General features: G+C 46.7%; 1 protein-coding gene across 2 annotated transcripts in view; it reads left to right on the top strand.

Annotated features, from left to right (window-relative positions):
* The window catches only part of PLCD1 (phospholipase C delta 1), a 71,211-nt gene that overhangs the window by 24,517 nt on the left and 23,527 nt on the right, over positions 1-23,167 (top strand). For both annotated transcript variants that reach the window (XM_028750701.2, XM_028750700.2), the window contains exon 2: positions 6,788-6,952. In XM_028750701.2, the coding sequence (XP_028606534.2) occupies positions 6,788-6,952 (165 nt within the window). The remainder of the gene's footprint in view (positions 1-6,787; positions 6,953-23,167) is intronic.

Here is a 23,167-nt window from a genome sequence, read left to right as displayed (position 1 = left end):
CACATCTATTGTATAACCTCCCTGCAAACAAACCAGGATGAATGCTCAGTAACAGGTGATGTCATCTGACTTCCCCATAAGCTTTGTGCAAGCAGAGCAGGATGAATACTAGGCAGACAGGCCACCTGGAAGCAACCTGATACCCAATTGTTTAACAACTGAAGCAACAATATGACTCCTCTCGCCCTCAATTATATTGCTGAAATAAATAGGGAAACCAGGAGTGGGGTTCTCTCTATGAATGCCATTCCTTTCTGCTGATCGGAACAAACGCCTGGTTGTTTGCAATAGGCGATGGATGGGGAATCTAGCAAAAACTCCACCATTGCTGCAGGAGATCCCGAAAGCCTGAAGTGTGCCCAGCCCTGTTTTAGATTATGAAGTTTTGAGCTGGATGTATGGCTTCACCAGACCTTCCAAGTGTCCCTATTTTCCAAGGACTGTCCTGGATTTACAGAAGCCGTTCCGGTTTATGATTTGATCCCAGAATGTCCTGCTTTTCCTAAGGAAGTCCCTATTTTCACTGGAGAAATGTTGGAGGGCATGGAGTTATGTGACCGCCGAGCCGTTTGCAGGCAGCCCTGTATAGGGAAGGTTCTTTTAATGTTCAATATTATGTTTTTATATATGTTGGAAGCCGCCCAGCATGGCTTTGACAGCTCAGTCAGATGGGTGGGATATTATTATTATTGAATAGGCTGTCCCTATTTTTCATCAGAGAAATGTTGGGAGGGTCTGGTTTCATTCCTCTACGCTTTGCTTATTTATTTATGAAGGATATTTACAGCAGAATAGAGCCAAAGTTTACGTTACTGATTAATGAAAGAGCCAAGGATCTTGTCAACTGTCTCAAAGGCATAGATTGTTTAGGAACAACAAGTTCAATGATAATAAATTATTATTATTATTATTATTATTATTATGATGCCCAACCTTTAATAAAATAAAAATAAAAATGGGTTATCAGCAGCAGGGCCCATTAATAACAAGACACCTATCACCAATGGCTGATAGTTTGGGGCAGTTTGCTACATAGTTCATAGTAGCATCTCATCAGTGCTGTTTGTTGTATTCTTTGTTTATGTTATTTTAATGACAATATATTATTGTTATTAAAATGTATGACCCACCCTTCACCCTAAGGTCTCAGTGTGGGTTGCAACCAATTACCACTGATATTAAAACACAATATTAAAACGAATTTGAACAACTTGTAATTTTAAATTTCTTTGTATCCTTTTTGAATGGAGGGTGGTCAGTGCATTTTAAAAAATGAATAAATGGCTCGCTGATCCAGTGTTTATGCTCCTGTTTGACCGCTCAATTGCAGAAGGAGCGCTGGGGAATTTATTCATCTCAGTATGAAGGGATCTGTCCTCTTCTCCAAGCTACTTAACACCTACAAGTTTGGGCTGCTTCGTCATCGCTATGCAGATGACACCCAGCTCTACCTGTCTTTTTCATCTAGCCCAGGTGAGGTAGTGGGTGTTCTGAACAGGTGTCTTGGCTGAGTCATTCAGACGTACGATTTCGCCACCTGCAGCCTAAGGGATGCAGCCTCTTCCTAAAGTTTGGTTTTGAACTTCCGCAAAGCAAAAGGTTTGTGTATTCTGCCATTTTGACTGCAGAAAGACTGGCACACAGAGAACGGAGATTGTCACGCATGCTAATAACAGTCTGGCCAGTATACCTGAGGGAGCGTCTCCATCCTCATTGTCCAGCCCAGACACTGAGGTCCAGCTCCGAGGGCCTTCTGGCATTTCCCTCCCTGCGAGAAGTGAGGCTACAGGGAACCCGGCAGAGGGCCTTCTTGGTGGTGGCGCCCACCCTGTGGAACGCCCTCCCATCAGATGTCAAGGAAGTAAACAACTATCTGACTTTTAGAAGACATCTGAAGTCAGCCCTGTATAGGGAAGTTTTGAATGACTGATGTTTTAATGTATTTTTACTCTTTTGTTGGAAGCCACCCAGGGTGGCCTGGAAAACCCAGCCAGATGGGTGGGGTATAAATTATTTGTTGTTGTTGTTGTTGTTGTTGTTGTTGTTGCAATAGTGACACAGCAGCTTGTGAGTTGCATGGCGCAGGGACTGTTTGAGGTCTTGGTTGCTGTGATTTTGTCACTCGGCCATTTCTCTTTATCTTTCGCCTTTCCCCTCTTACAGGAGGATATTTGTGGAAGGATATTTGTGATGCTGTTCCAAAACTGCCTGGAGAACACCTTTTCCCCAGTCCTTTCCTCCTGGGGACCAAGAGCACTTCATTGGCTTTGGTTTGGACTTCTCCCTGACATGTTACTTATCTGTCTGCAGGGATTCCCAGCAGCCCTTATGGTTAATCACCTGGGCTAGGCTTGCATGGTCAGACAAACCATAGTTAGGGTCAACAAACCGTGGTTTGCCTTCTGTGCAAACTGGGTCAATTTCTTTGCTTCACGAGGCTCTCTCTGTTTAAACTGGCCGCAGGGTATATAATAATATATATATATATATATAATTTATTATTTGTACCCCGCCCATCTGGCTGGGTTTCCCCAGCCACTCTGGGCGGCTTCCAGCAAAGATAAAAAATACACTAAAATGTCACATATTAAAAACTTCCCTGAACAGGGCTGCCTTCAGATGTCTTCTGAATGTCAGGTAGTTGTTTATCGCTTTGACATCTGATGGGAGGGCGTTCCACAGGACGGGCGCCACTACCGAGAAGGCCCTCTGCCTGGTTCCCTGTAACTTGACCTCTCGCAGTGAGGGAACCGCCAGAAGGCCCTCGGAGCTGGACCTCAGTGTCCAGGCAGAACGATGGGGGTGGAGACGCTCCTTCAGATATACTGGACCAAGGCCGTTTAGGGCTTTAAAGGTCAGCACCAACACTTTGAATTGTGCTCGGAAACTTACTGGGAGCCAATGTAGGTCTTTCAAGACCGGTGTTATATGGTCTCGGCGGCCGCACCCAGTCACCAGTCTAGCTGCCGCATTCTGGATTAATTGTAGTTTCCGGGTCACCTTCAAAGGTAGCCCCAGGTAGAGCGCATTGCAGTAGTCCAAGCGGGAGATAACCAGAGCATGTACCACTCTGGCGAGACAGTCTGCAGGCAGATAGGGTCTCAGCCTACGTACCAGATGGAGCTGGTAAACAGCTGCCCTGGATACAGATTTGACCTGTGCCTCCATGGACAGCTGTGAGTCCAAAATGACTCCCAGGCTGCGCACCTGGTCCTTCAGGGGCACAGTTACCCCATTCAGGACCAGGGAATCCTCCACACCTGCCCGCCTCCTGTCCCCCAAAAACAGTACTTCTGTCTTGTCGGGATTCAACCTCAATCTGTTAGCCGCCATCCATCTTCCAACCGCCTCCAGGCACTCACACAGGACCTTCACCGCCTTCACTGGTTCTGATTTAAAAGAGAGGTAAAGTTACAGTGGTACCTCGGGATACATACGCTTCAGGTTACAGACTCCGCTAACCCAGAAATAGTACCTTGGGTTAAGAACTTTGCTTCAGGATGAGAACAGAAATCGTGCTCTGGCGGCGCGGCGGCAGCAGCAGGAGGCCCCATTAGCTAAAGTGGTGCTTCAGGTTAAGAACAGTTTCAGGTTAAGTACGGACCTCCGGAACGAATTAAGTACTTAATCTGAGGTACTTGAAAAGTATTTGAAAAGTATGGTATTTGAAAAGTCACCATATGGAAGAGAGAGCAGGGGCTACTGCGTTGTAGTTTATAAGAAACAGATAAGCAGAGATGGAAAGGAAAGCAGAACTTGGGGTTAGCCTGCGTGCATAGCTAGACAGAAACTGAAAGTCCAGTTCACCGATTTAGTTTTGACCCGGTGTCCAGTTATAGGAAGGACGATTTGCGTGCAAATAAGGGCACTTTCAGGTGGGTGAGTGTTGTGGGATCATTGCTTCTCACACACGCACATAACATCACTGGCGTCCAAATGCCTGCCTGTGTTACTTTTCCTGTTTGGTGGGAGTTGTTGTCTGAAACATCTGGAGGGCACCAGGTTGACAAAGGCTGGATTCACGGAAGGGAATTGCATCAGGGTCTACTAGCGATGATGGCTCAGTAGAACCTCCATGTTGAGTGGAGTCTAGCCCCAAGTGCCGGTGTCACGGTCCGGGTTACAGGCAGTCGGAGTCCTGGCTTGGTACAGTGGTACCTCGGGTTAAGAACTTAATTTGTTCTGGAGGTCTATTCTTAACCTGAAACTGTTCTTAACCTCAGGTACCACTTTAGCTAATGGGGCCTCCCGCTGCCGCTGCGCAATTTCTGTTCTCACCCTGAAGCAAAGTTCTTAACCCGAGGTACTATTTCTGGGTTAGCGGAGTCTGTAACCTGAAGCGTCTGTAACCTTAAGCGTCTGTAACCCAAGGTACCACTGTACGTCGGGACCGGGGTAGAGGTCAGGAAGCAGGAATCAGCAGTCCAGGGGCCATGAAGCCAAGAGTCCATGAATCAGGAGTCAGGAAGACAAAGCACAGCTAGGTGGGTAGTGTGTTGCTGTGGCAAAGACCCAGAGGAAATGCTGGTCTTATATACCCCTCCTGGCCTTTGACACCAGGTGCTACCAGTCTTCTGTCAAGCCTCACCTGTGTGGCCGCGCCTTGCCCTTCCGGGCCAAACTCAGGAAGGCCCCAGTCCTGCGAGGCCCTACCTGTCACAGGGCCTGGCTCCTGCACGCACTCCTGGCAGCCGGTTGCTGGGAATTGATGCCAATCGATGGGAATCGCAAGTGGGGAGTGGGCTGCTGCACTCAGCTCCTCTAGTTGGGCTTCTCATAATGGGCAGCTGGTTGAACACGGAGGGGAATAGGGCGCTAGACTAGGTGAGCTTTGACCAGTCCCTGAAAATCCCTTGCACGGACCAATCCCTCTTTCCAGGGTCCTTTGGGAATTTCAGCTTTGCGAGGAGAATAGGGGTCCCAAAACAGCTCTGGGCAGGTTCCCAGGATCCTTTGCGGGGAGACACGATGGTTTAAAGCGGTACATGCTGTTTCCAACGTAAGGTGCAAATGTGGCCATAGTCACGCTGGTTTCTGCCATGCCTGTTTGGCTCATCTTGCATCACAGAAGATGTACCGGCTGTAATTATAGCTCTTCACGTGCCCTGAGTGACACATGCAGGCACTGCTGTCTTAGCAGCAGCTTAACTCTGAGAAAGCGCCATTTAAATTGCAATAAGAGGAGGTTGGGCGCAGAGGCAAATTCCTGTTGCGTTTGCCAGATGGTCTGAATTCCTTCTGTGTGCATTACAGGAATGATCTACCTGCTCCTTCTCTGTGTCACAGTGATGCGAAACCACATCACCATATTGTGTGACGAGAAGGGGTTTAGTAATGGACGCATCACATGGCAGGGCATTCCACTTCATCGGGTACAGGTATGGGGATCTCATGGCTCTCCAGGTGTGGTTGGACTCCAGTTCCCATCAGCCCCAATGGCCAGGGATGATGGGAGTTGTAGTCCAACAACATCTGGAGCAACACTGATTTATTTAGTCTGGCAGTTATATCCTACCCTAAAATTGTTGAGTTTTTTTAAAAGGAAACCCTCCAAATTGTTGAGCTTCTTTAAGGAAAACCCAAAAGTTGTTGAGCACCCCAACACCATTATTATTATTATTATTATTATTATTATTATTATTATTATTATTATTAGTTCGACACTCCAGCCACTACATCTCACTGGCTTGTTCTCCTCGCTTCTCCCTTATAGATTCCAAGCTGGTTTATTCTATCTGATCTTGGAGAGTAAATTGGAATGTTATCAGCACAGGTCAAAGAGTCACTCTTAAAAACAAAGCACAAATTGGGAGGGTGTCTGTTTCTTTGGCAGGCATATCTAGCACCCAGTCCCATTTAATTGTTCAAAACAATAGTCGCTTGGCATGTGAAACCCGAGATTCAGTCATCGGTGGGGGTGAATGCAAGGAATAATCCATCAAGTATGGTATAAAACAGGGGTCAGCAAACTTTTTCAGCAGGGGGCCGGTCCACTGTCCCTCAGACCTTGGGGGGGCAGACTATATTTTTTTGGGGGGGATGAATGAATTCATATGCCCCACAAGTAACCCAGAGATGCATTTTAAATAAAAGAACACAATCTACTCATGTAAAAACACGCTGATTCCCGGACCGTCTGCAGGCCGGATTTAGAAGGCGATTGGGCCGCATCTTGCGGTTGACAGCTATGGCTTGGGCACCGTGAGATTCAGGATGCTGGGTGAGATGGGCCACCAGAATGCCTGCTTAGGTTCTTACGGGCACCTCAAGGACAGCTAAAGGCCAGCAGCATCAGGGATTATGTGCATGTTGTTGTTGTTTAGTCGTTTAGTCGGGTCCAACTCTTCGTGACCTCCTGGACCAGAGCACGCCAGGCACTCCTGCCTTCCACTGCCACCCGCAGTTTGGTCAAACTCATGCTGGTAGCTTCGAGAACACTGTCCCACCATCTCGTCCTCTGTCGTCTCCTTCTCCTTGTGCCCTCCATCTTTCCCAACATCAGGGTCTTTTCCAGGGAGTCTTCTCAGGGATTATGTGCATACAATGGTCCAAAAGAGTCTTGTGCACAACGAGAACAATGGAAGCTGCCTTTCCCCAAGTGCCATCTAGCTCCTTGTTGTCTACATCAACTGGCGGCGGCTCTGTAGGGTTTCAAACAGGGAGCACTCCGACCCCTACCTGGAGATGCTGGGGATTGAACCCAGGACCTCCTGAGTGCAACACAGGTGCTGTACCACTGAGCTATGGCCCTTCCCACTAATTATCCTACCTTTCTGGTGCCCCCTAGGTCTGCAAGATGACAAGGACCTCAAGTTTCTTCTGCGTGGAGGCCACCTGCTGAAGGTCAAGTCCAACTCCTGGAGGAGAGAGAGGTTCTACAAACTCCAGGAAGACTGCAAGACCATCTGGCAGGAGTCCAAGAAGATGCTGAGGTCTCCTGAATCACAGCTCTGTAAGTCTGCATCCATCTTTAATGCAGTGTGTTCCACCTATGAACAAAACGTAGTTAGGGGGTGGTTCCTGGGTGGGTGGGGATTCGGGTCCTAGGCAAGATCCCTTTGGACTGCGCTGTTACATCAACCCAAGCAGCAGTATTTGGCTGTGAGTCCAGCTACCATTTTAATTTCCCACAATGCCAGGCTAGCAACTGACTACGCCATACACACACCAAAAAAGAGAGGATGAAATCGGGCACAGATGTGCCTCTAATTTGCACTTGCTAGTTTAGATGTGCAGCTGCTGCCTTGCAGGATATCTTCGGTAGAAGAAAAAGCTAAAGCGTAAACCCTACACAAATCCAGAGTGGAGTCCCTAAGATGGTTGGATGGTGCCTTGTACACCTCTTTCTGGCAATCCCTGCAGCCAAGCTGGTGCCAAACATATTGCTCTGCTTTCCTTTGAACCACACCAGCCAGTGTTATCTGGGCAGCCCAGGACCTCCATACACACTGCCCAGACCTCTGCCCTGGGGAGGTCACTTCAGTGCTGCAAACACAGCGGTTTTGCTTCATCCCCAGAGGCGCACTCCATTGTCTCTCAAGACATTTGGATGGCCACATATGGATAATATATCCTCTTTACTTTTTTTTTTAATAAGATTTTTATTAAAGTTTCCATAATTTTATAACAAAAACAAAACAAAACAATACAATAGACACAACAAACAAAAAACAAGTACAATTTCAAAATCTTATTTTCTTATAATTTACTTCCCCGACTTCCTTGTACCTCCCCTTTCTGTATTCCAATTTCTAATCAATTAGAAAGTAGATAAATAGGTACCGCTCCGGTGGGAAGGTAAACGGCCTTTCCGTGTGCTGCTCTGGTTGGCCAGAAGCGGCTTAGTCATGCTGGCCACATGATCCGGAAGCTGTACGCTGGCTCCCTCAGCCATTAAAGCGAGATGAGCACTGCAACCCCAGAGTCGGCCACGACTGGACCTAATGGTCAGGGGTCCCTTTACCATTACTTTACTGTGCATTTACTGTGTGATTTTGGCTCTTGATGGAACAGTTATTTGTAATCCCTCTTTCGGGGTGGTCACACTGCTTGGTTTCCAACCAGTGCACGTCCTATAGCTTCCTGCTGAAATACTGCAGTTTTCGGGATGTGGGGGTTTGCTGTTTTTGTTGCACTGCAGTGCAAGACTTGGGGTGCGGGTGGCGCTGTGGTCTAAACCACTGAGCCTCTTGGGCTTGCTGATCAGAAGGTTGGCAGTTTGAATCCCCATGACGAGGTGAGCTCCCGTTGCTCTGTCCCAGCTCCTGCCAACCTAGCAGTTCGAAAGCACGCCAGTTCAAGTAGATAAATAGGTACCACTGCAGCGGGAAGGTAAACAGCATTTCTGTGAGCTCTGGTTTCTGTCACGGTGTTCTGTTGTGCCAGAAGCGGTTTAGTCATGCTGGCTACCCAGAAAGCTGTCTGTGGACAAACACCAGCTCCCTCAGCCTGAAAGCAAGATGAGCGCCGCAACCCCATAGTCGCCTTTGACTGGACTTAACCACCCAGGGGTCCTTGACCTTTACCTTACCTAGTGCAAGAGTGCCCTGTTATGGCAATGGTGCAGTAACATTTGGGAAGCATTGCGGAACAACTAATAAAGCAGGATAATGTGGGGACAGTCCAGTATAAACCTATCATGAATGCGCGAGTATTTCATTCATGACACGATGCCCAATACACCTGCAAAATGACACCTGTCTGGAGGAGCCCTGAGCCCACGACAAACTGCCACACAGAAGTGCCCTGCATCTTAAGAAATATCAACAGAGTCTTGGCTAACTTTCCAGTTAACACCCAGTTCCCTCTGCTCATTTAGTGCCCAGCCTTGAAGCGAAAACAAAGTCCTAGATAACATCTAGCTGCTAAAAGCAAATAAGGGTGTGTGTGTGTATGTGTGGGACTTTGGAAAGGAAACCAACCTTAATATATCTTCTGTTGCAAGAAACAGGAATCCAACACATACAGTACATGGAAGGCTTTCTTGAGTCCGACCTAAACTGGATTTTCAAGTATTCTGTGGAAATGCTTGTGCTTGGAATTGTTTCTGCTTGTTTGCTGTTTCGAAGCCCCAGCCAAAGTTAGGTGCACCAAGGCAGGGGAGGGCTTGCTGAGAAGCAAATTCCCACATAATGTTACAGTGCAAATGCAGGTTTCTTAGTCTAAAAATAAATCGTGATTCACAGTAAAAGTGTAAGGATTCCAGCTCTCCTTTTCTTCGAAAGAAAGGTTTTTTTTCTCCCTCTTCAAAATAGTTCTGTATTTCAAGTTGCCTAGTTCCCACGGCTCTCTGGGAAAGATCACATAGGAAGGCTGCCTTATATTGCATCAAACGAATGATCCATCTATCCCTGTATAGGGAAGTTGTTGTTTTTTAATGTTTTATTATGTTTTTATATATGCTGGAAGCCACCCAGAGTAGCTGGGGCAACCCAGTCAAATGGGCAAAGTGTGCATAATAAAATTCTTCTTCTTCTTCTTCTTCTTCTTCTTCTTCTTCTTCTTCTTCTTCTTCTTCTTCTTCTTCTTCTTCTTCTTCTCTTTCCTCCTCCTCCTCCTCCTCCTCCTCCTCCTCCTCCTCCTCCTCCTCCTCCTCTCAGTGTTGTCTACACTGACTGTCAGCAGCTCTCCAAAGTTTCAGGCAGGGAATGATAATAAGGATTTATTCCATTCAGTTTTTAGGCTCATAATCTGTGCACCAGTCTCGTGATTGTGTATGCTGTAAAAGCATCTCAAAGGTATTTGTTTAATATCTGCAGCTCGCTTCAACTTGATCCATCAAAGCTCTCAGAAGCTACTGTATATCCAAAAGACTTTTTGATTACTCGGCATATAAAACATGTTTGGAAACCTCAGTGAGTTTCACATGTGTGCAGCCTCAGCAAAACAGATGCATATGTTCCAACTACCAGGAACAATCTTTATTTGGCTATCCTTGGTAAATTCTTTATTTTGCTCCCATGCTTGCCTTTTACATTTTATTCATAGAAGTGGGGCCTGCAGAAAAATGTGCCTAAAGGCCCTTTAAAGCCAGTGCTCCTGTTTCGGGGGGGGGGGCAGCCAGCCATGCCCACCTCCATAACACTCCGTTGCATTCCCCCTCCCTACTAAAGATGGATTTCATTTTGTTCAGAGTCCTCAACAGCATTTTGGTGCAAATTTTGGCTAACATATTCATCTTTGTATGCAATTTTGCCTAATAAACACATTTCTACAAAGCAATTTCCCCTAATGTAATGTTATTTTCACCAATCTATGAATTCTTAGTCACATTTCCCCCAAATATATGTGTTTCTATACACATTACTTGGCTGGAAAGTGACATTGCAGTGCGAATTTTGACGGATGGCTGGGTTTCAGTCATGATAATGTTTTGCAAAGTGCAAATAAAATGAACTGAATCAAGTTCCTCCCCCATCCCTTTCCCCCACCCATTTCTCCATTTTTGCACTCTTCATATCTGCTTAATTGCCTCCACAGTTTCCTTGCTAACTTTCTTGATAGATTCCCAATTGACTTCCTTTTTTAAAAAACCAAAGCGAACAACCTGGGTCTCCTGCTGAGGGCAGAATGACTGTGAAGATGAACAAGAAAACATTCAATGTCCTACCCCAAATGAACTTAATTCACCTTTTGTTTACTTGGCAATTATGGGAGCTACTTTCAGGTGTCATTCAGCTTTCTTCTTTTAACTTGTTTAGTGAGCTTTGTTCAACTGAACTAATTCATGCCAGGCACTGGGATGCATTGTAGATCCTGCAGTAAGCAGGAGGGGTTGGGCTGGAAAACCTCCAAGGTCCCTTCCAGCTCTGTGTGTCTGCAGTGAGGGTGTCATAGGCAAGGAGGTATAGCAACGCAAAGTTGCCCTTGGGATGGTACAAGTTTTCACCCGGGAAGTGCTGGAGAGCAGGAGGACGCCCAAAGAATAATTTTCACACTTAACAGGATAAGGAAAATGTCTGGCACAAAATCAGCCTGATTAAAGCTGTGCAGAATGTCCTGGCTAGCTTGGCGGGAGCAGCAGTCCAGTTTAATTCGTTAGATGCAGAGAAAACAATGGATTACGTATGTCTGGCTGCTGTTTTTTCTTTTTTCTTTACCATACCCAGGAATCCATATTGTGTGCACAGAGCTAAGGGCGCACTGGAAAATGCCAGCGGTATGTTACAGGGCATCTGGAAGGGCCTGGTGGCGAGAGGAGTCAGGGTGAGCAGGAAGGGAGGTCTGACTTGGGCAAAAGACAAGTTGGACCCTTTTGTGTACACCACACAAAGCTGTGTGGGTGTCCCGCCCTGGGCGGACAGGGAGCAGCAGCAACCGTTCTCCGTGCCACTGCAAGGTAGCTCCCCTGCCGACGTTTGCACAAAAAGGGGCCACTGCAAAAATGCAGGGCAAGTCTAACACTCCATCCCAGGCAAATTACGTCAAACCAAAGCCCCAGGAGGTAGCTTCTCTGCCCTGGTGCCCTTCTGGAGACTCCTTATCTGCACCGACAGACTGTCACTATCATAGTGGATGAAAGGTTTCTTTTGTAGGAAAACTTGTTGTTTTTAATAAAGAAAAAGCTCTTATCCAGTTTGCTTCTCGATTCCTCCGTCCGCTTGCTGAGGAAGTGGCTGAGAGAGATTAATTTGTGGGCTAGATAACAGCTCTGAGGTTTGAGCTATCCGTGTCGCCATCGGAGTGGCAGACCTAACAGATACCTCTGAATGGGAAAGCGATTGTGGGGGTGGGCTGCCCATTGAAATAACACCCACAGGCTTTCTGGTTTTCAGCGTGCTCTTATCAGCGCCGCCACATCCATTAACGGGGGAACAGAGACATTAAGTGGCTCTCTTCAAATCAGGACTGCGGAGGTGGGAAAGTATTTGGCCTTCGTAACGCGCAAGAATAAAATCTGTTTTTAGGCAAACGGCCTGCCCCAGATCTGAAATTTATCGTAATTGATGCGACCCCTGTTTAAGTTTTACATTGTTTTAAAGAACAACTGTCACAACAATTGTAAGAATGTAAGAAGTGGCTAGGGATGCGGGTGGCACTGTGGGTTAAACCACAGAGACTAGGACTTGCCGATCGGAAGGTTGGCGGTTCGAATCCCCACAACGGGGTGAGCTCCCGTTGCTCGGTCCCTGCTTCTGCCAACCTAGCAGTTCGAAAGCACATCAAAGTGCAAGTAGATAAATAGGTACCGCTCCAGCGGGAAGGTAAACGGCGTTTCCGTGCGCTGCTCTGGTTTGCCAGAAGCGGCTTAGTCATGCTGGCCACATGACCTGGAAGCTGTACGCTGGCTCCCTCGGCCAGTAAAGCGAGATGAGCGCCGCAACCCCAGAGTCGGTCACGACTGGACTTAATAGTCAGGGGTCCCTTTACCTTTACAGTGGTACCTCGGGTTAAGTACTTAATTCGTTCTGGAGGTCCGTTCTTAACCCGAAACTGTTTTTAACCTGAAGCACCACTTTAGCTAATGGGGCCTCCCGCTGCTGCCACGCTGCTGGAGCACGATTTCTGTTCTCATCCTGAAGCAAAGTTCTTAACCCGAGGTAATGTTTCTGGGTTAGCGGAGTCTGTAACCTGAAGCGTATGTAACCTGAAGCGTATGTAACCCGAGGTACCACTGTACCTTTAAGAAGTGGCTACCGGACCCAGGCTCTTGGGTTCTTATGTGCCGGTAACCTGGGCGTTGATAGAACTTTGGCCCAAAACTTTGTGAGAACCTTTGAGCAGGCTGCTTGTTTGTTTCTGCGGGGAAATGTTTTTCTGCTTGGGGAGTCTTCAAAGTGCAAAGCGGCCCTTGCTTCCAGAAGTGAATGTGTCTGGGAGAGCAGCCATCAGCCATTCTTTGTTCAGCTCTTGACAACCCTGTTTCCAAAAAACCCCATTTGCTGATGGAAGCATATTATGCCAAGCTCAAGTGATCTGTGAATGCAGGACCCGTCTGCCTGCTGAGCTTTCTGATCACTGGCATTTATCAACGCCACCCAGTCCTGCCTAGCAAAGCCTTTCTCTGTTTCAAATGCCACCCTGCCATGACAAGGTCTGTTAGCTGTTTCGACTGCCGGTTCAAATTCAGAGGGGGGTGGGAAACTCAATAGCTGGAGCAAGAACAGAAATATCATTGACAGGAGGGAGCCAGAAGTAAATCACACTGTGCAAGGTAGACTTAACTCTTCATTAGCAAGAACAGGATCTGCACAGACTTGGTGGAGTGTCGGGCCCAATGAGCACAGGAACTTATCCTTGGTAGATCTTGGCCCATGGATCAGTTGCTGAGACTAGAGGTTCTTGCCTCTCCACAGCCGGCTATCTCTCTTCCTTTCCCCAAGCAATCAGATACTGTGCCTGTATGCCTGTCTTTGCTGTTCCCACTTCATGCCGCTTCTGGTTCTGGGAGATCAGGGGAGAGTGGAGCTTGTCACAGCAGGAGGAGGAGACACTTGTGAGTCTTCACCAGCTGAACTCATCTCTTCATCCTCTTGGCCTCCTTCTCTCCTACTTCAGCTTCTGATTCTGGACTTCTCTCTGCCCCAGACTCTCCCTGCTCACTAAACCCTGTTACCTCTTCAGTTTCCGACACTTCCTCCTTCCCTTCTTCTTCCTCTGACCACTCATCATCGTCCCACCCCCGGTCACTGGGCTCTGAACCTTCTTCATTGGGGGTTCCCCAGTAGATCCCTTCCACTGTTCCTCCGTGTCCAGGCAGTCCATGACAGACAGAACTGCTAAGTATCTACAGTACAAATGTCTATAAGCACACAAGGATGGTGGCTGGCTGCTGCAAAGGCTGGTGGATTAGGATGAATGGGGCATTGCTCCACCAACCTCATCCAGCCCCCACCTGCCCACCTTCTTCCTTGCAACCAATCTAAGGGGCTGAAAGTCGCTGTCCGCTTCCTCTTTCCTGAGTCTCACTGTTGCCCTTATGGAACTCAGCAGGGAAGAAGAGGATGGGGATTAAACTAGGATTAGTTGGCTCCACCTAGCGTAGGCTCAGGCTCCGCCCAGCATTCACTCTGGCTCCACCTACCAGAGTAAGCCCCGCCCCCTATAAGCCCCAGGTTGACAGGCCTGTGAATCAGAAGGTTACTTGTTCCCTATAAAGTGGGGCAAGTATGTCTGAGTGTGGTTTAAACCACAAAAGAGGCAAATAGGTGGTTAAACATGGAACCCCTCTTCCCAGGGAACTCTGGGAATCGTAGCTCTGTGAGGGGAATAGGGGCTGTCCCTTCAGCACCCTTTCGTTCTCCAAACCTTTATTAGGCATTATTACAGTCGTACTTTGGTTCTCAAACAGAATGCGTTCCGGGAGTCTGTTTGACTTCCGGAACTGTTCGAAAACCAAGACACGGCTTCTGATTGGCTACAGGAGCGTCTAGTTTCCGGGATTGAGAGAAGACCAGATTTTTTGTCTTCTCCTAAGTTATAGAGAGTTTGTTAATTTCACAGTAAGAAAACAAGGAGAGGAGAAGACAATTCAAACCTATCCTAATTCAAACCTAATAAGGTCGCATCATCCGCATACAGTAAAAGTGGGACCGGGTTTTGGTTGATTTTGGGGGCATGTGATTCTATTTTTTTTGGATGTGCTCTGGAAGATCTGATCCAAAATATATATAAAGGGGGCAAGAAACCTTCAGCACTCTTCACAAACTACGTTTCCTAGGATGCTTTGGGAGAAGCCAAGTGGTGTGACACTGCTTTAATTGTAGAAGCCGGATATGGCCTCAGAAAGGTCCAATGGGTATTTTCCCTTTGTCCTTATATGCCAGCCTTTCTCAACTTGGTGTCCTTCATATGATTCAGACTACAGCTCCCATCAGGCTGGGGCTGATGGGAGTTGTAGTCCAAAACATCTGAAGGGCACCAGGTTGGGAAAGACTGACTGGGGTGAAGCCAGCCCCTTTCCAATCCAGGGAGGTCAGAAGAACACCAGAACTGGTGGTTTCCCCTCACTGAATCTTTTCACACAGAAGGATGACTGATAAGGGTCTCCCTTTAGGCTTTACAAGTTGCCTGTGGAGAAAAGATCCTTTTGTGGTTTCTATCTCATCTCAGCTGCCCACATATATCTTAGGAGTCATTGTAGGCCTGTGGTTTAGTGAGATAATGCGCTGTAGTCTTATCTCCCTCACTGCAGCCGGCTGTTACAAATCATGCTGTGATTTTTGAGGGGCATTGTTACTTTGGTCTCGTGAACAAATGCTTCATACGTCTCGCTAAAGTGTGGGATTCACCGCTGAGAGGTGTGGTGATAAAAGACAGTACTTCTTTGTGCAGCGCACAATTAAACTCTGGAGCCGGCTGCCTCGGGAGGCAGCGAGGGCCACCAATTTGGAAGTCTTTAAAAAGAGGATTGGACGAATTCATGGAGGAGAAGGCTAAAATGGCGGAGGCAGCAGAGCTTCTGAATCTCAGATGCTGGAAACCACAGGAGTGGAGAGTGCTCTTATGCTCATGTCCAGCTATGGGACTTAACAATTGGGCATTTGTTTGGAAAACGCAAAAACAGGATGCTAGGTGGGCCATTAGCCTGATCTAGCAGGGTTTTTTTCCGGCCTACATGTGCAAATTTCGTGCCAATGTTGCAGCTGGCGAGGGAGCGGGATAAGGGCCTCTCTTTGTACATTTTGTAGGAATCTGCCTTACATCCGGTGAGACTAACTGTCACCTAGGACAACATTAAAAGGTAAAGGTAAAGGTACCCCTGCCCTTACGGGCCAGTCTTGCCAGACTCTGGGGTTGTGCGCCCATCTCACTCAAGAGGCCGGGGGCCAGCGCTGTCCGGAGACACTTCCGGGTCACGTGGCCAGCGTGACAAGCTGCATCTGGCGAGCCAGAGCCGCACATGGAAACGCCGTTTACCTTCCCGCTAGAAAGCGGTCCCTATTTATCTACTTGCACCCGGGGGTGCTTTTGAACTGCTAGGTTGGCAGGTGCTGGGACCGAGCAACGGGAGCGCACCCCGCCACGGGGATTCAAACCGCCGACCTTTCGTTCGGCAAGTCCTAGGCGCTGAGGCTTTTACCCACAGCGCCACCCGCCACCCGTAGGACAACATTGCCTACTCCCAACTGGTAGCGACTCTTCACAGCCCCAGCCAGAAGTCTTCCCCATCACCAGGGGCGTAGGAAGGTGGGTGCGGGGGGGGGGTGCGGTCTACCCTGGGTGTCACCCTGACGGGGTTGACAAAATGGTGGGTGGCACTCACTGCAGGGCCTGCAGTACGCCTGAGCCGTGTATCTGGGGTGCCCGCAGGCTCCGCGCTGTCAACCCACTGCCTCCCCCCCAGCTGTTGGGCAGCTGAGACCCCACGGCGCGCCTCGTCCCTACGGGTGCCCACGCACCCCATTCCGTCCCTCCCGAAGGGCGCCGCATGCCCCGTCTCATCCCTATGGGTGCCACACGCCCCGTCCCTCCCTATGGGCATCGTGCCCCCCATACCTATGGGTGCTGTGTGCCCTGTACTGTCCTTATGGGCACCGCACGCCCTGTCCCTGTGGGTGCTGTGCCCCACCGCCGTCCCTATGGGTGGTTCGCCCCAGGTGCCCGAGAGGCTTCCTTTGCCAGTGCCCATCACCTTTGTACATGACCCCTCTCGCAGGAGATGCCAGGATTCGAACCTGTGACTTCTGTGCACAAAGCGTGTGCTCAATCAGCAAGCTATGATTTCCCTCCAAAAGAGATCCCTTCACTGAAGGGTGAAGAAGGGCATGTGTGATTGTCCTCACACTAAAGCAGGCTTCCTCCTCCTCGACCCTCCAGATGTTTTTGGCCTACAACTCCCATGATCCCTAGCTAGCAGGACTAGTGGTCAGGGATGCTGGGAATTGTAGTCTCAAAACATCTGGAGGGCCGAGGTTGAGGAAGCCTGCACTAAAGCTTTCATCCTACATGGGGCTAGCTCAGGCTGTGTACACATTACTGCTCACTCTGACTCCGGTGCATTCCCGCTGCTGGTGTTTGAAGGCGAGCACATACGACGTTCGCCATATGCGTTCTGAAGGCTCTTGAGAAATACGGCTGTTTGATTTGTTTTCGCTCAAACCAGCTTCCGATGCAAATCTGAAGTAGGCTCAGCTGAGGTGTGTACACTTGGGACCGCTGTTGCACATGCCTGTTGGGTATTTGCAGTATGGTAGCGCTGCAGATAGCTTGCTGGGGAGATCATGCATTAAAAATGAAAAGGACTCAAAAATAACTTAAACAAGGTTTTAATAAGAAAAACAAAAACTCCATTTACACTAAATACATTAACAACCAAACCAGACCCAACCACCAACCCAAACCCCAGGGTAATGGGAGAGCTAGGTGCTGCTCCTTATATACTAAACCCAAATGCTGACACACCTTAATCAAATACAACTCAGCAGCACCTGCTATGTTTCACAGCTTTAAAGTTGGGTCTCGTTATCTTGCTCTGGCCCTTGCTCTGGCCCCTTTAAGATATACACATCGAGTGGAACAATGATGAACCTTTACATTTAAAGAAACCATTCAACATTTCCCCTGCGGTTCATCATTGTGGAACAAAAACAGAAAGCATACTTTGTACATGTTTTTCATGTGTAACCTTTGGAAGTGCTTTTGTAAAAATGTCCGCAATTTGACTGTCACCAGGAACATATTCAAATACAACCATTTCATCAGCAATTAGTTGCTTTACAAATTCTAAACGTAACCTTAAGACTCTAGTGCGCTGCGTATTGGTCTCTGAGCACAGGATAGCAAGTCCACTCTGGGAATCAAGGTAAACTTTTACTGGTAGTGTTACTTGCATCTGTAGGTCTGCAAACACTTGCAGATACCATTCTACATCACGAGTGGCCTGAACGCATGCACATAATTCACTTTCTGTTGTGGAGAGACAAATAATGGTTTGTGTTTGGGACTTCCATTCAAATGGACAACCGTTATAACAAAACACCATACCAGACACACCCCTGCAATTATTTTGTTCCATTGCATGAGATGCATCGCAGAAAATTTCAAAACCTTTGTCAATACATGTTGTAAACTGCAACCTATAATGTTTGGTATGTTTAAGGTACATTACCACTCTCTTAAGAGCAGAGAAACATTGTGTAGTAGGCTTTTCCACAAATTTTGCCAGAAAGTGAAAAGCATAAGTTATATCTGGTCTTGAGATTCTTTGAATGAAATTTAGCTTGCCTATAGCAGAACGATACAAAGTTTTGTTAGGAAATGGCTTGTCTTCACCTGTAAAGGTGAAACCACACACCATAGGTGTTTCCTTCCCATTTGCATTTTCTAAACATAGCATTTCAACAAGATCATCAATTTTTGCAGTTTGATGAACCAGAAAAGATCCATTTTTGCCTTTCTCAATTTGCATGGATAAGTAATTTTTAGCTATGCCTAATTCCACTACATCAAATTTCTTCTGTAACTGTGATACCACCTGTTCATATTCCTGTTTAGTTTTTGTAGAAATTAATACGTCATCTACATACACACATATTTTTGTTACAGAGTTTGCCCTTTCCTTTATGAACACACAATTGTCTGCCTTTCCTTGTGAAAAACCAATATCCAGCAATTCTTTTGCTAAAGTTTGGTGCCAATTCCTTCCACTTTGGTGCAGACCATAAAGGGATTTGTTTAATTTGCATACCAAACCTTCAGCGGCGTCTATGCCTTCAGGAACACGCATAAAAATTTGTTCTTTTAAATCTGCAAACAAATATGCAGTTTTTATATCTAGGTGATAAACGGAATGTCCACGCTGTGATGCATCTTTTAACAAAAGCTTAACTGTTTCATATTTTACGCTTGGTGAATAACACAAATCATAATCTTCGCCTGGAATTTGTTGAAAACCCCTAGCAACTAATCTTGCTTTGTACCTTACAACTTCATTTTTGTCATTCGTTTTAACTCTATAAACCCATTTCGAATCAATAAGTCTCATATCTGGGGTTTGTGGTACAAGAGACCAAGTGTTATGCTCTTTTAAAGAAGCTATCTCGGAGTTCATAGCTTTATACCAATTTGCAGCTTGTTGCTTAGGTAATTTCTGAACATCACTGTAGCTTTTTGGCTCAAAAACTACCTTATTGGCATACACAGTATTAAAATGTTCATCTGCAAATCGTTGTGGCTTCTGTCTCTTTCTATCTGAACGTCTCAGTCCAGAAGGAGAGTCAGACTTCTCAGACTTAATGGGACTAAGTAAACCACTAGTTTCAGGTTGTAAATCATTGTCAGATTGAAGAGGTGCCTGTAGGCTAAGCTCACGGTCAGAAAACTCAAGAGAATCTGACCTCCCCTCGGGTGCCTGTGACTTTAAATCATCAAACAATTTATCAGACTCAACAGGCTTTTTGTCTTTTCCCATTAATTCAGAAGCACTATTTCCTGCTGCTTCTTCTGCTGTTTCTTCCTCTTCTTCCTCAGTATTATCTATACCATCAGTATCTTGGAAGACAGCAACTCCATTCCAATTTACAGTTTGTATCATGCTTCTGGTAATATGAAATTTGCCAGTTGCTGGTATGTAAATTCTGTACGCCCCCTGCTGGTAGCCCATTAATTTTCCCTGGACACTACGTTCACCCAATTTTTGCTTAGCAGGATAATGCATAATTACATCTGAACCCCAAATGCGGAGGTATTTCAGATTAGGGCGTTTTTTAAACAGTTTCTCATAGGGGGTGACATCTAAACCAGTATGATAACTGCGATTTCTAACGTAACAAAATGCATTAAGTGCTTCAGCCCAAAAGTCTTTGGGCAGATTAGCATCATGCAGATACGTTTTAACCCCTGCCTGTAGGTCACGCTGCACAACTTCAACAAGCCCATTTTGCCAGGGACTTCGGGGGCAAGATAACTCATGAGTAGTCCCCTGCGCTTCCAGGAATTTCTCAAAATCCTCAGAAACAAATTCCCCGCCCCGGTCAGAAAACAGGTTCTTAATTGGTTTGTTAAAGTGCGTTTTTACCCAGTTGCAAAAAACTTTATACTTTTCAAATGCTTGGGACTTCTCAGCTATTGCATAAGTCCAACAGTATCTACTATACTGGTCTACCAGAGTAAGCCAGTACTTAGAACCTCCTAATGATGGTGGGAGTGGCCCAACTAAATCACAATGTACACGCTCAAATGGTTCAGTTACTTTCCTATCTGAGCACCTACCCTTGCGTGCAACCTTAATCTTATTCTTGCAACAGGATAGACATTGCATAAAGAATTTACATGGTTTTAAGTTGAGGCCATTAACGATATTCTTTGTCTTAATTACATCAGCAAAATTCAGGTGTCCCAGAATTCTGTGCGCCTCATGGACACACCCGGAATGAGGCCTTACATTCCTCAACCCCTGGCTTGACCGTGCTTCTCTGCAATTTATAGGCGATTGGGAGTAGGTGCGAAAATACAGTCTATATAAACCATCAGAGTCCCGGGCATACAATAAACGTTTGTTCCCATCAAAAAACTCACACATTGATTTTAAGAAACGCACAGTTATGCCTTGACGAGCAAAGCACCTTACTGACAATAAATTGTCCACTGACGGGCAGTAAATGCAGTTTGCTATTGTAATGTTTAAAGAGTCAAGTTTAACAGTACCTCTGCCAAGCGACTGCAAGACTTGTGAATTGGCTAAATGTACATTACCAATTTCCTCTTCGAAAGAAATAAACAAGCTTCGATCATTGCAGATGTGCTGAGATGCTCCAGAGTCTATAATAAAAGACTTCCACTTGGCATCTTTAATTCTTTTACGATTTGTAGTCCAAGCATGAAAAGCTCGCGGCTCGTTTCTGTCTTTACTATACGATGTCTGCTGTTGGGCTGACAACCGTGACTGACGAACAGAAACAGACTTGGGAGTACTTTGCTTTCTTTTGGCTCTGCAGTCCTTTGCAAAATGTCCTTGCTTATTGCAGAACCAACAACGCTTTGCAGCTTTAAATGCAGTTGTATCACCACAGGTTTGCATATGGCGTTCCTCATTCTTTTTGGAAATAGGAGTGCTTATGGCACAAGCCTCCCTTCTATCCAACTCGCCCATTAATCTTGCCGTTACCCCTTCCACAGTTAATTGTGCTGGTGGAACAGCAGATATCTGGCTAGCTATACCATCAAAGTCCTCATTAAGGGAACAAAGGATGATAAAAACATACTGAATATCAGGTATCACCATGTCCCTTCGAATTAATTCGCCGCGTATTGCCTCCAGACGTCTCAAGTGTGCTGCCAAATCACCACCAGGCTGCAACTTCGTCTGGTACAACTGCTTGAAAAACGTCAATGCAGATGCTGACTCTTTTCTAACATGCACTGCTGCAAGACTGTCCCACATTTCTTTGGCAGTTTTCTTATTTCTTATATAGACTACTTGCTGGTCGCTGACTGCCAAATTAATTATCGCCCTGGCTTTTGCATCTCGTTTCGACCAAGCATTAGTCACAGGGTCAGGAGGGTCATCAGTTACATAGGTCCATACTTCTCTAGAGGTCAAAAGCGCCTCCACCCGAAAAGACCATAAACTATAGTTCTCATCTGTTAGCTGTGGGAAGACCAGAGCCTTCTCAGCTTCAGGAACCCGGTCAACCATTCTGGAACTCTTCCAGACCCACAAAAAATTACACTAACAGGAAAAGGAGTTTTCAAACCTTTCTCAGAGTCCAAAAATATGCAGTCATCCACTCAGCAGCTGGGCCCATAACCAAAGATGTTGGGTATTTGCAGTATGGTAGCGCTGCAGATAGCTTGCTGGGGAGATCATGCATTAAAAATGAAAAGGACTCAAAAATAACTTAAACAAGGTTTTAATAAGAAAAACAAAAACTCCATTTACACTAAATACATTAACAACCAAACCAGACCCAACCACCAACCCAAACCCCAGGGTAATGGGAGAGCTAGGTGCTGCTCCTTATATACTAAACCCAAATGCTGACACACCTTAATCAAATACAACTCAGCAGCACCTGCTATGTTTCACAGCTTTAAAGTTGGGTCTCGTTATCTTGCTCTGGCCCTTGCTCTGGCCCCTTTAAGATATACACATCGAGTGGAACAATGATGAACCTTTACATTTAAAGAAACCATTCAACAATGCCCAGATGACAACTCCATGGAATAGGAGTTGTGGGGTTGCAGGTGCAGGGAAAGAAATCAGGTACTGCACAATGGGCAACATAAAAGCAATGTGGAACACGGGTGGCGCTGTGACCTAAACCACAGAGCCTAGGGCTTGCCGATCAGAAGGTCGGCAGTTCGAATCCCCGAGACAGGGTGAGCTCCCGTTTTTCGGTCCCAGCTCCTACCAACCTAGCAGTTCGAAAGCATGTCAAAAGTGCAAGTAGATAAATAGGTACCGCTGTGGCGGGAAGGTAAACGGTGTTTCTGTGTGCTGCTCTGGTTCGCCAGTAGCGGCTTAGTTATGCTGGCCACATGACCCAGAAGCTGTCTGTGGAAAAACGCCGGCTCCCTCGGCCTATAGAGCGAGATGAGCGCGCAACCCCAGAGTCGTCTGCGACTGGACCTAACGGTCAGGGGTACCTTTACCTTCACCTTTAAAAGCACGACTTGAAAACCAGTTGCAAGGGGAATGATTTTGCTGCATTTTAAGCCTCTAATGCTTACCTATCCCTAGTCGTTTTGTACCACGTTGCTTGTGCTAGACAGTTAATCCCCTTTCTCTGAAATGTCTTCTTGCGACTGACAGCTCTAGGAACCACAGGGTGCATCTCACATGTGTCCCACGCTCCTAGCTCATATGAGAAGCAGAAGTGTGAAAACAGGTCTATAGGGAGCCGTCCTCTGCTTCCTTGTGGGAACGCATGTCGGCTTGTTTTCAAACTGCAATGAGGAACCCAAACCAGTTCCAGACGCTCGCTGTTTTGCAGGTTGGGGACTCAGTGGCGCACCAGCGGCTTCAGTTCACGCAATTAAAGTGGGTTTCGTCCTCTGAAAAGCCCCCTTTTCGTGGCAAGGAAAGTGAGGCGAAAGTGTGAGTTAACAATTGCTTTACAGGCAATTGTAGAACCACTTTACAAACAAATCAGAATGACTGATTAATAAATAACCGGTCCGTTCCACGCAACCTGTTACCCCAGCATTCATCATGATTTGTTTGCACAAAGTTTTCAGGGAAGTTAGATGGCATTGGCTATTTATTCAGCACTCATTCTGATTTGTA

Source organism: Podarcis muralis, chromosome 12, assembly GCF_964188315.1.
Source record: "Podarcis muralis chromosome 12, rPodMur119.hap1.1, whole genome shotgun sequence".
In the NCBI taxonomy this organism is placed as follows: Eukaryota; Metazoa; Chordata; class Lepidosauria; order Squamata; family Lacertidae; genus Podarcis; species Podarcis muralis.
The sequence above is the reverse complement of the archived record's forward strand: the minus strand, read 5'-3'. Positions and strand labels throughout refer to the sequence as shown.